This window comes from Alnus glutinosa, chromosome 8 (assembly GCF_958979055.1).
Source record: "Alnus glutinosa chromosome 8, dhAlnGlut1.1, whole genome shotgun sequence".
NCBI lineage: Eukaryota > Viridiplantae > Streptophyta > Magnoliopsida > Fagales > Betulaceae > Alnus > Alnus glutinosa.
The window spans coordinates 2756212-2772276 of NC_084893.1; the positions used below are offsets into that span (position 1 = coordinate 2756212).

The following is a 16065-nucleotide window of genomic DNA, read 5'->3' on the forward strand; positions in this document are numbered from 1 at the left end:
TCAAAGATTACGGAGTCCCGAGAAGCCAACTCTTCATCTCAGACATGAAGAAGCGCCTTCAAGCTGTCCACTTCCTTCTCAAGTCCCGAGATTCGAGCTTGCACCTCGGGAGCTGGAACAGCCGGCTGCACTTCTTAATGCCTTTCAAAGTTTTGCCAGAGTCGAAATAAAATCCGAGTTGATGTAAAAATTTCCTAAGCAAATAGTTTGAGTATTCCAAAAAATTTTACCTGATAGTGAGAAATCATAATGCCTTGGGCAGTCCTTTCGGGAGATGCTACCCCAGCATTACCCAAGAATCCCTCGGGTATGAGATTCTTGATGGCCTCCATTGGACATCCTAGGAGACCTCGGCCAAGTATCTCAAAGACGGATCTGAACCTTGAGCCATTGGTTCCCTCAGTGTTGAGGGTAGCCTTAGCATTCGGATCAACCTTGGATGCAGATGGCCTTGGCTCAGATGTACTTGGCCCCGAACTCGTTTCACGCCTAGTTTGGACTTCGGCATTCAAAGGAGCCTCAGGCCTTACTACATCTTCATCCTGTGGAATGTCCCTTTCAACCTCCTCAGAGCTCACATGAAGATGGTCAGGTTCGGTCTGGGCTAAGACTGGACTAGCCCTCGGAGTTGTCTCATGCTCTGCCTCTTGATCAGCCTTGGGAAGTGGAAGAGTGCCCATCTGCTTCGCAGAAGGAATTCTGGGAGTATGCTCCTCCTCGATATCCTCGGCATTGGCAGGTCAGTTATCAGGGGTCGCCACGTCCTCAGGATTAGCCTCAACATCTGAAGACCTAATGACCGGCCCCCCAAATTTGTTCAGCCTCCGAGATCATTCCTGCAAGATGGTCTCGGGGTCCAAATTTCCTTCTCTTGGCCAAACTCTTCACTCGACGAGGAGTTGCCGCCCTCCTAATCTTCTCAGAGGTTTGATCAGCCCCCCTGTTCAGCGGCTCGGGTGCAGGGCTAGTCATCCCTGGAACTCCAGCTTCAGACTCTTCATCGTTGGACATCGAAGAACTGGAGGACCTCTTAGAACTAGACTCATCCCTTAGGCCAAAAGGTGGCTGAAAGGTGGCCTCTCGGGTCGGAGAACACTCTGGGATAAACCCGTCAAAACTCACTGAAACCCTCTCCGTTTCGGACTCAGGAACAGGATCCTGTGACCTCTCTTTGATTGGACTCATTTCTGCCCTCTTAGGAGGTGCCCTCCTTGAAATGGAAGTGCAAGAGGCGATTTCTGCTTCTTTCTCTTAGGAGCCACCTCCTAGGAGACGAGGGTCTCGGGATCGACGGCCCTCTTTTTAGTGGGCTGCTGGCGAGACTTTGGGGCCCTTGAGTTCTTCTTGGTTTTGCCCCTTTTTGTCATTGTCCTTTTGTTCTCCAGAACAGAATATTCGAGAAACCACCTTATGGCCTCATCAGTAACGATGTGGTCAAAATCAATGTCATCGAACTGCTTTGCCTTCAACCTCGCTCCAGACCATTCGATCATTCTCTGAACATCAACACGAGATGTCACGCTGATTTCAGGAGCTTTGAGTCGGTCAGGTCGTAGCAACTTCCAGACCCGAGACATCCGTCGGTCATTCGACAGAACAGTAGATTCAGCGCATTCCCACTCCCTGGACACTCGGAAGACCTGCAGCTCCCAAAATTTGTTGTTCGAAAGCCCCAACTTCAGTTTAATAAATACTGAGGGGTATCAGATAGTCAGCTTAATTGCCCCGTCTGGCTTCTGTCTCGGGCAGTAAATGTTGAAGAATTGGAAAATATCCATCTCCTTGTCCAGAACCGTCCTCCACAATATGTAGGAGGCGAAGAGATACCTCCAAGTGTTTGGCATAATTTGGCTCGGAGCAATCATCAGAAACAAAACAAGGTCCCTGGCGATCTCGGGGAAAGGAAGCCGGAGTCCAACCATGAACATCCTCTCAAACAGAGTGATGTCATCGCCATTAATGGATTGAGTTACTGGATTTTGATAAAACATCCTCATCGTTGGTGGGATGTCATAATTCCGCCGAAGAACCTCCTCGTGTTCTTCGAAAATACAGGCCTCCCTCTGATTCTCCAAAGGCTTGAGATTTGGGGCCACGTTGGCCTTTTTGCCTTTTGGCCCCGAAGTGGAGGGAATGCTACCAGAAGGAAGGCACCTCGCCATTACAGAAAAGAAGAAAGGGCTAAGAGTAAGAAGTTGAAGCAAGAAAGATAGAAAGCTCGAAAGTTCAAAGAGAATGGTGAAAGTGAGAAAAATTGGTGAAATGCGGTATTTATAGAGGGGTGAAAAGTGAAGATTTAATTGCCCCCCAAACGTGCCCGAGAACTCAAAGGGCGCCATTAATTCAAATGCCCGAATATCAAAGAGTCAGCCGTTTGAAAATTCAAAATGATCGAATCTTCATTAAAGGCGCCTCCTCGAAAATTGAAACTTCGAATTGAATTGTCGCCGCCATCATGAGCTGTCAGGATTCGGTCATTATGGCGGGATAAAGTGACAGCTAATAGATGCGTTGGAAACTAACGCACACAGTGACAGCTTTCAAATTACTGTTTCCTAGGAGCAATTAATTCTCTTACATTCAAAAATTCAAAATAAGATAATTAGGGGGTAACTTTTGGGGAAATAATTAGATCCGAAGCCACGTGGGCTCCAAGGCAAGTCAGAACTTTGACCCACAAGTCTGACCTGGCTGGGTCATTTCGGTCAGAGTATCTCAGGGGTTAGTCACAACCTAGCTTGAAGAAATCACCTCGGTGCCTGAGCACCTCGATTTACGTGCTTTGAGCATATCGGGCCTAAAAACTCCAAAAGGGGTAGAGTATTCTGAGATCTCCTAGTCTTGATGGAGTGCACATATCGCGGGATATTACCGTCTCGGAAGATTGGTCGGAATGCAATATAATGCCTCGGAGATATCTCCTCAGACTCAACAAATAAGTGTTTGAATACGATTAGGGTACTATGTCCGAAATTCATAGGCTCAGACCCGAATCTAGGATTCTTGATCTTTTGAAAGACTTCTATCCCGAGAATCTCGGGATAGACCCTATCCCAAAAAATATGGAATAAGGTACCTATTAGCATGGAATCAAAATGAAGAGGCAGTGTCCTATCCGACTTGGACTCTACTACCCAATTTGAACTCTATGAAGATAAGATTAAAGCCAATGTGATCTAGGACTTCAACTCCTAATCCGATTGTGCTTCAAGAACTCCAGTAGTTTTATAACTGTGAGCTTATAAATAAGACTGCTACGCCAGGTATTTTGACACATAGATTCTCTAAGCTCTGAGATTTCTTATTCTCCATAAAAGTCACGAGTTTGAACTGACTTAGGCATCGGAGTGGGCATAGCCGGCACCCCCGACTAGTGGTTTATTATTTTGCAGATTACGAGGAGAGTGAATATCAAGGAAGATGACGAATCACAAGGCGACACATCACCATACCAGAAACTGTACCAACATGTGTGTTAAAGGTAACCCCCTGAAATGGCCCATCCATCTTACATCTACATCATAAGGGTATTGATTTTGCATAAAAGCTACAATTGTGACTCGAGAGTATGTAACAAATCATAAATATGGGTACAAGGAAAAAATAATGGAAGCTTTATGCCCTTTCTCTATTTATAGTTACAAATATGGGTACAAGGAAAAAATAATGGAAGCTTTATGTCCTTTCTCTATATATAGTTTATTATAGTTTGTTTATCTCAAAAGCATGAGTAATGTGTGTGCGTGTGTGTGCGTGCGTGCGTGTGCGTGTGTGTGTGCGTGTGTGTGCGTGTGTGTGATTTGGACAAGGATAAATAACGATTTATGACCGTTATATTTATTTATTTATTTTTATAGACAAGTAAGAACAAATAAAAAAAAAAATAGCACAAATAAAAAAAAAAATTACAAAATTCAAAACACAAAATACCAAAATAATAATAATTATTTCGATAGCGATCCTCTGTGTGTGTGTGTGTGTGTGTGTGATTTGGACAAGGATAAATAACGATTTATGACCGTTATATTGATTTATTTATTTTTATAGACAAGTAAGAACAAATAAAAAAAAATAATAAAGCACAAATAAAAAAATAAAAAATTACAAAATTCAAAACACAAAATACCAAAATAATAATAATTATTTCGATAGCGATCCTGTCACAGCTCCAGAAAGGATACTTCCTGCTTCTCCTATACAAGGACCTATGACCATGATCTTCATTGTGATAATCTCATTACTCACAACATAGTCAAATACAATGTAACTTAAAGACCTTAAATGTATATAATATGAAACATATATGTACATGTAAAATAATAATGTATATGTCCAATGTTCAATATCATACAATTATATAAAAGCATTATCAATGCAATTAGAGTTTTAGATGCCAGTCTCAATAGCATGCCACCCCCTGCCCTCTCTGGGGTGGCTTGCACCCCCAGCCGATGGGAGCCACCCCCTTGCTTTTCTTTTTTTTTTCTTTTTTTTCAATTTTTTGTTTTTTAAAATAATTTTTAGGTTTTATATATTATATTTTTGATATGTTAATTTGTTTTTTTATTAAGAGTGATACATGTCGTCATTCTATTGGTGCTGACGTGGCATACTAACGGAATCCGTCAAGTGTTCTGGAGGAATTCAAGTACAAGGACTAAATTTTTATTTTGGCCTATCCTGCCATCTCCTTTGACCATAATCCTTTATTACCGCTTACTGTTACCCCCCCTCCCCCCCAAATAACCTGCCTAGACCTTTTAGGTTTGAGGAATTCTGGACAAAGAATCCCTTCTGCAGGAATATTATCTCCTCTGCCTAGAACTCTTACTTTACTGGTTCTCCAACCTTTACATTGTCAAAGAAATTGAAGGCCACAAAATATGCTCTAAAAAATTGTAATAAGATCCACTTTGGACATATTCAAACGAGGATATCTTCTTTTACAAGGCAACTGGATATTATACAGCAATCCAATGCCTTTAATCAATCTCTTCAAGCAGAAGTATCTCTCAAACAAGAATTGATTGAGCTCTATCTACAAGAAGAAATGCTTTGAAAGAACAAATCCAGAGAGACCTGGCTCACTTGCAAGGACTTGAATACTAAGTTCTTCCATACGTCCACTCTGATTAAACAAAGGCGAAATTCTATCACCTTTCTCAGGCTCCCATCTGGAGACTGGATCTTGGACCGTACCATAACTGGAAGCTGCTTTACAAATCATTTTAATTCTCTATCCTTATCTTCATTACCTATTATTGAGAATGACTTGCTGAATTTATTTGATAGCTCCATCTTAGCTTAAGAGAATTTAGCACTTTGTGCCATCCCATCAGAATAGGAAATTTTCAAAGCCTTCTCGAGCATTGGGTCCACCAAAGCTCCTCATCCAGATGGCTTCACAGCTCTTTTCTACAAGAGATATTGGGATATAGTAAAGCATGTAGTTCTACGATGTGTTTGGGATTTCTTTACAACAAACCATCTTCTGAAAGATTAGAATCATACTTTTGTTGCTCTAGTTCCCAAACAGCTAGGGCCCTTCTCTGTCAGCCATTTTTGACCTATTAGCCTCTGCAACATCATTTATAAGATAATATCCAAAGTTTTGGCTAATCGCTTCAAAGGTCTGCTCCATCTCTTTATCTCTCCATATCAATCTGCTTTTATTCCTTTCAGAATTATTCAAGATAATTCTATTATGGCCCATGAATTGTTCCATACAATCAAATCAAAAAAAGGTCGTGGAAGACTTCTGGCTGTTAAGATTGATATGAAAAAAGAATTTGATCGTATGGAATGGTCTTTCCTCTTGGCCATCTTGAGTAAATTGGGTTTCCACCATACATGGATTAACTGGATCCGAGTTTGTGTTACTTCTACATCCTTCTCCATCTTAATCAATGGCATCCTTTTCAAGTTATTTACTCCAACTAGAGGACTTCGCCAAGGAGACCCTTTATGTCCTTTTTTATTTATTCTGGGCACAAAGGTTATGTCTCGACTTCTCAATCAACAGGAATCTATTGGTCTTCTCAAGGGTATTAAGATTGCTAGAAATTGTCCCATAGTTACACATTTCTCTTTGCTGATGACTTAATTATCTTTGCAAAGGCCAACTCTAATGAAGTTTTTGCTATCAAGTCATGTCTGAACTCTTATTGTAGATGGTCTTGACAAGCTGTGAATGATTCCAAATCGTCTATCCTCTTCAGTAAAAACACCATGGCACCATCTATCTCTAGCATCACAGGTATCATCCCTTTTAAGCCTCATCCTCCGTACCTTACTGTCATGGACTTCCTCTTATTTTTGGTAGATCCAAAAAGGAAGTCTTTCAGCCTATTCTGGCTAAGGTTATGGGGAAAATAGATGGTTGGCGAGCAAAAACTCTCTCTCAAGCTAGAAGAGCGGTACTTATCAAACCACTGCAGCTACCATTCCCTCTTATACAATGAGTTCCTTTCTTCTCCCAGATTCACTTTGCTTAGCACTGGACAAATCATTTATAAAGACTTCCGGTGGGGTTTTCCAAAAGGTAAATCAAGGAATCTGTGTCTCAAATTCTGGAGCTCTATATGTGCTCCTCGTTATCTAGGGGGTCTAGGCTTTCGTCTTATGAAAGAAACCAATCTTGCTCTTATTGTCAAACTTGGATGGAAGATTGTCTCCAATGTGGATTGTCTCTGGGTCCGTCATCTTCGAGAAAAATACATTCAATATGGCGATTTTTTCTCAACCTCTAGCACCCCTAATGCATCCATGATCTAGAGTGGTATTCAAAAGAGTAAGCCTCTTTACCTTGCTAATGTTTGTCTCCAGGTATCATCGACCTCACACCTCCCAATCTGGTCAACCTCTTAGATTCCCCTATCCCTTTTTTCAGACCTTCTCCTAAATTTCAAAACAATCTCACCCAACCTTCCCTGCTTATTTCTGACTTGCTTTCCTCAAACACCTTGCAATGGATTCCTAGAGTTATTCATTCTATATTTGATAACTTCAATGCTCAAGCGATTCTTAAACTGGGAATTTTGAATGACCCGAAGCCCCACTACCTCTGGACTCCTTCTATTTCTGGTAAGTTCTCCATCAGTTTAGCATATCTCATACTCATTCAATCGAAACTGCCAGTTTGCAGCCCTAATGTTTCATTGGGGTTTTGGAAGTCTATATGGAAGCTCAACCTCAATGATCGGCTTAGGAATTTTCTCTGAAAAATAGCTTGGAATATTCTTCCTACTTGGGCATGTTTCCATCCTACATCCCGAATTAATGCCCGCTTTGTCACTCAGGGATGGATTCTCTTCAGCATTTATTCTTCAATTGTATATTTGACCGGGTTGTGTGGCTCAACTCTCCTTGGCCCTTGGATTCCAAAGCTCTCAATTTCTCTTATATGGTGGATTGGGTCAAACTAATTATCTCCCCAACATCTCTAGGAATCTCTATAACTGATTGCCACATGTTTCAAATTTTTGCAGCTGTGTCTTGTGATCTTCTGTGGTATTACAAAAACAAAGCTTCTCATAATGCTCTCTCCTTTGATGCTATCCAAGTCTCTAAGCATATCAACAAGACTTCTATGGAACACTATGCTGCTTGGCATCAAATCCCAACTCCATTGGAAAGCTGGTTGCCTCCTACAAGCCCTGCTTCAAAATTAACTCTGACACAACAATCAGAGGCTCTTTCTTAGCTCAAGCTGCATATTGTCGTAATCACCAAGGCCATATTATTAGTATGATCTCTCATATTAGCTCTCCTTGTTCGCCAAATTATGATGAAGCCTTAGCTGCGCGTCTAGCAGTATCTCTTGCTACTTCTTTTAGGCTTGAGAAATTTATTTTAGAAAGCGATTCTCAAGTGGTCATTCTGTCTTTGCAACATTCCCAAAATCCTCTTGATTGGCGTATCACACCTATCATTCATGATATCAACGACTCCCTTCCAATCTCCATCTTCTGAAGTGCCAGAAAAAAGTCAATAGAAATGCAAAGTTATGTGCCCACTCAGTGACACATTGGGCCGCAGCCATATCCTTTTTTGACTGCATTCCCACTGCTCCTCCACCCCTTTCCTCTATCTCTATTGTAAGTGGGAAAGACCCACCTCCTTTTAGATTACGTTGTTAGATACTATAGTTTTATTCTGCTTAAGCTTGTTAGTTCTTGTTATCAATGTACTTACAAAAATAATAATAATAATAATAATAATAACAATAATTAATGTGAAGACAATGCAAATATAAGCTCAAAAAGCCACAACAATGAACATCTCTCTCACATTTCAGTGAAGGGCGAGAACCCATCATTTTAATTGGGCTGCAAATGAAGCAGGCTTTATATATATACATTATTTATGTAAACCCTAACCATACGTATATATGCTATATAAATAGTAAACTCGGGTTAGGGTTCAAACCATAGAATATACCAAAATATGTACGTAGTATTAATTAAAAGTTGTATTTATTTTTTAAATGATTTATTTCATATGTAAATTACACATTATTTGGTAACTAACTTCTAGTAAAAAAAAAACATTGAGAAGTATATCACTTACGATATTTTTAATATGTCAAATACATTATTTAAATAATTACACATCAATTTATAAATGTATTATATATTTAATATATTAGTAACGTGCCACATGCAATAGAATGGTCGCTAAACACATCACGTGTCGGACTATTTTCTCTCATGTTATTAAAAAATTGTAATTTTTTCTATAAATTACACTGTTAGCTACGTGGCCAGTTGACACGTGCCCATTGGGCCACGTGGATATTGAGCACGTGAATATCCACGTGGCCATCTTGATACGTGGCCATGTGGCCACATGCCCTAATCCAACGTGCCCTAATAAATTGCAAAACAAACGATGGTATGTTCCCAATATATATTTCTTGCTACATCAATATTGTTTCACTTTTTAACTTCCAAAATTATTCTAGTGCAAACAAAAACGTGCACTTACACATGACGTTTCAAATATCAAACCAAAGCAAAAGCATAAAAAAAAAAAAAAAAAAAAAAAGTATCTATTGTCAATGAAATTTTATCCACTAACTAAATTATTACTGATCATTAATGGAAAAGTTACAGGACTATTAATTTGTCAACTAAAGATAATTCTCTTCCAAGCATCTTCGCACACTCTCGAGCAGCTTGCATTCCCTCTATCTCCTCATACACCAATGGCGATCCAACCATAAGAGGACATCGAGGATCAATTATTACCTTCTCAAGCTCAACAGCATTCTTAACTAAATACTTGACATACTCGACATCAATTGTTCGCCCCACAAATCCAACCATTTCCACCTGTTTGAGGCAATGATGGAGACATTTTGGAGATTTCTGTACTTTTCTTCGACCAGGGGATCCATACATATGTAACTACAATAAGAAATTAGAAAAAAATGCATAAGATTTTGCTTGTTTAGAAACAAACTACGAACACATACTACAATTATCATCAAGGAGCACAATAATCCCAAAATATGAACCACGATATGTTCAACCTTTAACAACAGTACTCAAGTATTGGAGCATGCCAATTCTTCATGGTGGAATGAGTCTTAAATTTTCTACATAGGATTTGATTAAGCCCAATGATTTTCCCTCCATGATTATGATGCAGTTTACTTTCAGCAACCACCAAAATGGATATTCCTTACTTCATTAGCCATCCATAATTGACTCTTTCATAATCAGGCAACAACCTTTGTATTAAAGTCGACTAGGCTCTAACTGATTTTTACTCTTGCCGACAGATTGCTCTCATAACTTTGTTTCACTTGAAGAGGTGAAACTTGCGTAGGAGCTACCTGGTTAAAAGTTAATTAGATCACCACCGATTGATTCTCGGGATACAGTTGTTTGTAAAGAGTTTCAGTTTGTTGGTTTAATAGATTTCTCATTCATTAAAAATAATAATAACACTACGTACCAATCAACAAGAAAAAATTTTAACTTATCAGAACTATCGAATATGTCGTTACTGCAAAAGAATGACCGCCTCATGTATTAAACCAACTACTACGGAAAAACCAAATCTACACTTGCCTTTCAGCAAAACAGAAGAAACTAAACATGTGATGGAGAAGATAGAAATGGAGTATATGTCTAATATTTGCACAGGATTTTGAAGAAGATAGAGAAGATAGAAATGGAGTTATTATTATTACTATTTAGGTTTGCTTTGGGTTACAACACTAGCTTTGTTAGGGTGGTTAGACGATGGAGGTAAGAGATGAAGGAAGAAGAAAAAATGAAGAGAGGGGGTGCGGACCAACATGGTTAAGGTTTTTTTTGGTTTCGTTTTCTTGCGACCCGATACCTGAACCGATAATACCAAATTATGCCTTTTCAAATCTGGCATCAACTAAAACACCCTACGAAACTGTCCAAAACCTTTCCAGAAGCTGTGAACAGTGCAGTGAAAGATCAGTAAAGGTTTTTATTTGCACGAGAGAGAGAATCAACAAAGGTACACAATTACAAAATTTACGAAACACCCCAACTCTACAAACCTTAAAATAAAATAAAAAAGGGCCAAATATCAAATACGAATAAAGAACAGGAGTAAAAAAACAATTGACAGTTCAGCATGAAATCAAAAGGATGAACTGAAATCCCACTTCGAAATTGAATCAGAAACCAAGGAGGAATGACCATAACCCATTAAGCCAATCTAATTCCATAAGTCTCTAGTGCATGCATGTAAATCCTTAACATGGCATGATATTCTATTATTAAATATTTCATGAGGAACCCAGGTTACCTGCTGAAAATAGGTAAACTAAAATTTCTGAAGTCGTCATACTCTAAACAAAGAGTGCACATTCTTGGTGCAAAACTTAAAGAGTTGAATATGCCAAATGTTCTGACAGCATTTTTTTTATCCTTATGGCATGGCAATGAACAAACAATGATGTGCTAACAAGGTAAAACTACAAGACGGAACCAATTTAAACACTTGGAATGAAAGCTAAAAGCTTTATGCAGATTTTAATATAAACCAAAGCACCACAAGCATTACTCTACCATCAACCACCAAATCACACAATTGGATAATTTATGTTGGGAACAAGTATGAACATTTACCTTTAGTGTTAATCTGCACAAGACAGGAGCTGCTTTTAACAGGGAAGTCAGCCAAAGAAGGCTTGCATTACCACTTTTTTCAGTGGCTATCAACTCTAATTGCTTTAGATTACTTAATGTATGAAATTCAAGGAGCTTCATTTTTTTCTGTAAAACGAACCAAGAGTTAGAGCAGAAAACTAAAGTTCCATATTTCAAAAGGAAAACCTATAAAAGAAAAACATAACCAACATAATTTTACATACATACCTCGACCTTCGAAAGATCCAATACAAGCGTCTCTAGCCGCGGAAGATAACTTGAAAACTCGCAGAAGTTATAGATTGAATATTCAAAATAATTGCCCTCCAAAGACATTTCAACAAGGTTGGGTACATACTTGAAAGGCATGGTTATTCTTGGCCCAAAGTAAACGAATGATACTAGATTTTTTGCAGAAATCTCTAGGTTTTCTAACTTTAAGCAATGGGATATTTCTAAGTGCTTCAAGCGGAGCAATGGACCAGCAACTTTCAGATTGACAAGAGTTTCCGAACCTTCCACCCACAGTCGATCAAGAAAGGGGCAGTTGCATATGAAGTACTCCAAAACTTCTCCACTTACATTCAGAAATTTCAAAATGAGGGCCCTAAGGGAATTTGGGCTGGGAATACCGCGAGTCTGGTACAATGATGGAAAAGGGTAAGGATTTATAAGGGAACAATAATCAAAGCTCAACTCAAGCCTTTGAACTCTCTTTTCCATTGCAAAGTTGATCCAATTATCAATATCACGTCTATAATCCTCAGTCAAATCAAAAAAAACTCTAAATTGGTCAATAGCCGGAGTACGATGCAATTCCAGAACACGATTCACCCATTTCACATAATTGGTCCTTGCAATACGATGTAGTCTCCGGAATCCCCGTTCGCCTCTATGATCTCCCAAATAGTATAACCTCTCTTGCCCGTCGAAATTCAAATTAGGAACAAAAGTCCAAAGCTTTTGCCATCGGCGAGAAAGGACACTAGTTCTCCCCGCCTCTTTCATTGTTATGAGAGACAGAATGGAAACCAGAACATCATCCGGCATTCCGCTTATCCGATCCTCGACAAATCGAGTTCTCTAACCACCCAATTCAGTTGCAACCATGCAAAAGGTAAATCTCAGTACAAAACACAACCAGATGATTGGAATAGCAAAGCAAAAACAAAAACAAAAACAAAACAAAAAGGAAAAAATTAAGCAATTACCTTTTGTTTTCTGTTCCCCATTTAAGTTAAATTAGCCAAACTATATATAAGCTACAGAAAATTGCCAACAAAGAAAAATATAATAAATTAGCCAATCAAACAGTCTCAAAGTAACGAATATGACACAAGAGGCAGTGGACGAGAATATGAAAGATGCAAAGATACGAACTTGAGGCTTAAATTTGCGAAATAAACAAAACTAACCAAAACTCTCTGCCAGAATTGTAGTAAGAAGAGTGTGTACCTGCTCAAGGAACAGCCTTTTATGATACAAATAAGTTATACAATAAATTAGATGAAAAAACTGCAAACAAATTTGATGAAACCCTCGTTCCGTTGGATTTGCTGAAAGCACTGGAACCTGGATGAAGCAATTTGGGAATTAGGGATTCTTAATTTTTTATAGCCCTGTGAGATTAATAATAGGCGTAGCGGTGCTGGGCCTTGTGGAGAGCCACGACTTGGGCTCTGCATCTCGAATAGGCCTAGGCGTTCATGTCAAAGTACAATAAGGGCTTAATCCCAGGCTAATAGCTCACATATTCCTAGGCTAATTCAATTTTTTTACAACACAAAACCGACCTATGTTATAACACCTAAGAAAATTCTTGCTATGATTAAGAATATTTTGATATAAATATTAGTATTAAATTAATTTAAATATATTTTGTGTCTAATTTTGTGTCTAATTGATTTCTTTTCCATATACTTATATATTAAATATATTAGTATTAAATTAATTTTATATATTTTGTGTCTAATTTAAATATATTTTGTGTCTAATTTTGTGTCTAATTTTATCTTCAAACCAACTCCGTAGAGGCTCTTGTTCCCAAGGGGTAGCTCAATCGGCTGGGAATCATGCCTCATAAAGCGGAGGTCACTAGTTCAAATCTCCCTCCTTCTCTTAGGTGGAAAGGTCAAAAAAAAAAAAAAAAAAAAAAAAAAAAAAAAAAAACCTCCATAGAGGCTCTTCAACCATACTGTAACAGCCCAATTGGAACAGTACACGTGGCTTGAAGGAGATACAAGCTGCAGCTGGAAATGTGGTTAGTTGTTAGTAGTTGTAGCAGTTAGAACTAGTAGTTATGCTAGTTAGCTTCTTGTTAGTTCTTGTGTTGTATAAGTAGGAGAGGATAGGATGATTTTGGTATTCTAATTGTATTCTGTTCTGTAAGAACTTGGAGGTTCTTGGCACCTAGAATGCCAAGGTAGGAGAGTAGCCTTCTCGAACAGGCCATTTCTTTCAATAAAATCCATTCTTCCCTTCTCAATCTTTCTTCTTTCTTTCCATTTACAGAATATTGGTTCTGTTACACATACCCAATCACCAAATCGAAGCCCTAGACAACCCTCCTGCTCCACCTCCAGAAACCTAGATCACCTCGTTCTTGATCTTGATCAGCGCGTCCAGCACCTAGAATTGGAGAAGCTCTGTTTTGGTTAACTTACCAAATGCAGAGGCTGAGATTCTATTTATAATGGTACAAGTTACACGTTGAGCTCATTGAGCTAAGAACCAAACAAATTAATGATACTTAGTGCAAGTAACAAAAAAAATGATAAGCTAACTCCTATGCTGATTAATAGTGCATTTGGTTCGAATGGATATTCAATATTCGAACCGGGTTTTTATTCAAAAACCCAAACCCGGAACCAAGTTGAATAAAACCCACGGGCCACTTGAATAAAGTTTGAATGTAGTTTGGATTTCAAGGTGATGATGATGCGTGAATTTCGAGTTGACAAAATCAGAGGAGCGAGTTGCTTGGAGCCCTTTTGGCAAAGCTTTCTTTTTTCCTCATCAAGCTACAGTACACAAGGACACTGAAGTCAAAAAGTCACTGCAAATTGCTGCAATCTTTCTTATTTTAATATTTTTTAAAACCCATCATATTTTTTTTTTCAAGAAAAATAGAAAAATGGGGTGGCTCCAGAGGTGGCCAGCGCCACCTCTGGTGGTGGCTCGCGTCCACCCTAAGGGTCGGGGGGTGGCCGCGCGCCACCCCGCGACCCCCTGGGGTGGCTTTCGAGCCACCCCGCATGGATTTCGGGGTGGCCCGAAAGCCACCCCTAAGCCTTAGAGGTGGCTTTGGGGCCACTCCAAGGGCCGAGGGTGGCCGCGCGGCTACCGCCAGTGGCTTGGGGTGGCTTTTGAGCCTCCCCAAATGGATTTCGGGGTGGCCCGAAAGCCACCCCCCTCCCCAAGGGGTGGCTGCCGGTGAACACTATATTTTCTCTTTTTAAAAATAAAAAATAAAAAAATAAAATTTTAGTTTTTTTAATTTTTAATTTTTAATTTATTTTTTATTATTAGTTTTATTATTTTTTACTATACCAATCATTATACACAACTTTTCATACAATCCAATCATTTCCGATCACTTTATACCATTATAAAACATTTTTTTCCAATCTTCCAAATTCAACACCCAAACACATATTCAAAAAGAATATGAATTATATTCAACATCCAAACATATTTTCATTGCCTTGAAATCCGTTATCAAATTCAGAATATTATTCATATTCGAAATATTCAATACCTAAACGAACCATAATTTATTTATTTATGAGATTTATTAGTTTTCCTTCCTCCTTTCTTTCTTTTGGGTTCTTTTGGGTTTGGCCATTGGCTATTGATTGAATCGTAGTTATGAAAGCCTTACGGAGAATTTGGATTTATCTTGATTTGGTTGCTACAAGGGAAAATTTGGAAATCATGCATTTTAACCACCCCTCTTGATGCTTCCACAGTTCCACTACTAGGTATTACAGATTTTAGGTTTTATAAATAGTTTGATTATGGAAATATTTCTTGTAGTTTGGGGATTGAAATGATATTGTTAAATGGATAAAACTCTCTTGTTGTTGAAGAAAATTATTTCAACTCAATTTATTAAATTAATATATATTTTTAAAGCAAGTTATTCTTATATGTATTTTTAAAATGCACGTGAGAATTACATAATCTAATAACAAATATCACATGCTTTGTTAATCCTATTAAAAATACATATGAAAATTACATACTTTAAGAACAAATGTTAATTAGTAAATTGAATTGACAAAATTTCTTCCAACCCAATAATTTTTTTTTTTCAAAAAAAAAAAAAAAAAAAAACTGTCCTTTTTAAAGCGTGTACAAGTGTTGCCACGAGAGGCTTTTTTTTCTTTTTTCTTTTTTCTTTTTTTTCTTTCTTTGCATTGGCACCCACTTGATGATGTTAAAACACAATTGTTAAGTTAGCTAAGTAGAATTGTAATTAAACAATTAATGTTGAATGAGGACTGACTTGGTAGATATTGTCCAGTTAAATAATTACATACTTTTTTATTGGAAGAAAAAAATAAAATTGCTATATGCTTTAAGGCAAAGTTGAGGAATTTCTTGTGCATGCGTGGAGAAAGAACTATTTTACGGTGGATATTTAACAATATACATGACATCATGTCATTTAAAATTGACATAATATATACCATTAAATTTGTAAAATAAAATCTTTATTATAAAATAATTTATCTATTTTTCACTTAAAATGAATAAGATCCTATTATCAGAGGAGAGGCCACTGTCCAGGTTCAAATCCATTCAGAAAGGATATGTCATTATTGTCATATGAGTAGAAGGAAACTAGAAGAAATATATATAGAAGTCTTTTATCAATAACAAATACAGAAATCTTAGAGCCAAATTGTCAAATTCCATCAAATAT

The 16065-nt window shown here is 38.1% G+C and overlaps 2 protein-coding genes across 3 annotated transcripts in view; one reads left to right on the forward strand and one right to left on the reverse strand.

Moving 5' to 3' along the window:
* LOC133874929 (F-box/FBD/LRR-repeat protein At5g53840-like) overlaps window positions 1-16065 on the forward strand; it is a 91641-nt gene that overhangs the window by 13950 nt on the left and 61626 nt on the right. The gene's annotated exons all lie outside the window — the stretch shown is intronic.
* LOC133874928 (F-box/FBD/LRR-repeat protein At5g53840-like) lies at window positions 8896-12755 on the reverse strand. 2 transcript variants are annotated; one of them, XM_062312861.1, is made up of 5 exons: window positions 12554-12755; window positions 12350-12400; window positions 11367-12221; window positions 11118-11264; window positions 8896-9407 (listed from the first exon to the last, which is right to left on the reverse strand). In XM_062312861.1, the coding sequence occupies exons 2-5, from the start codon at window positions 12368-12370 to the stop codon at window positions 9108-9110; spliced, it is 1323 nt and encodes a 440-aa protein (XP_062168845.1). In that variant the 5' UTR covers window positions 12371-12400; window positions 12554-12755; the 3' UTR covers window positions 8896-9107. The 2 variants fall into 2 exon arrangements, with proteins under 2 accessions (XP_062168845.1, XP_062168844.1); XM_062312860.1 differs by having other exon boundaries at window positions 12594-12748.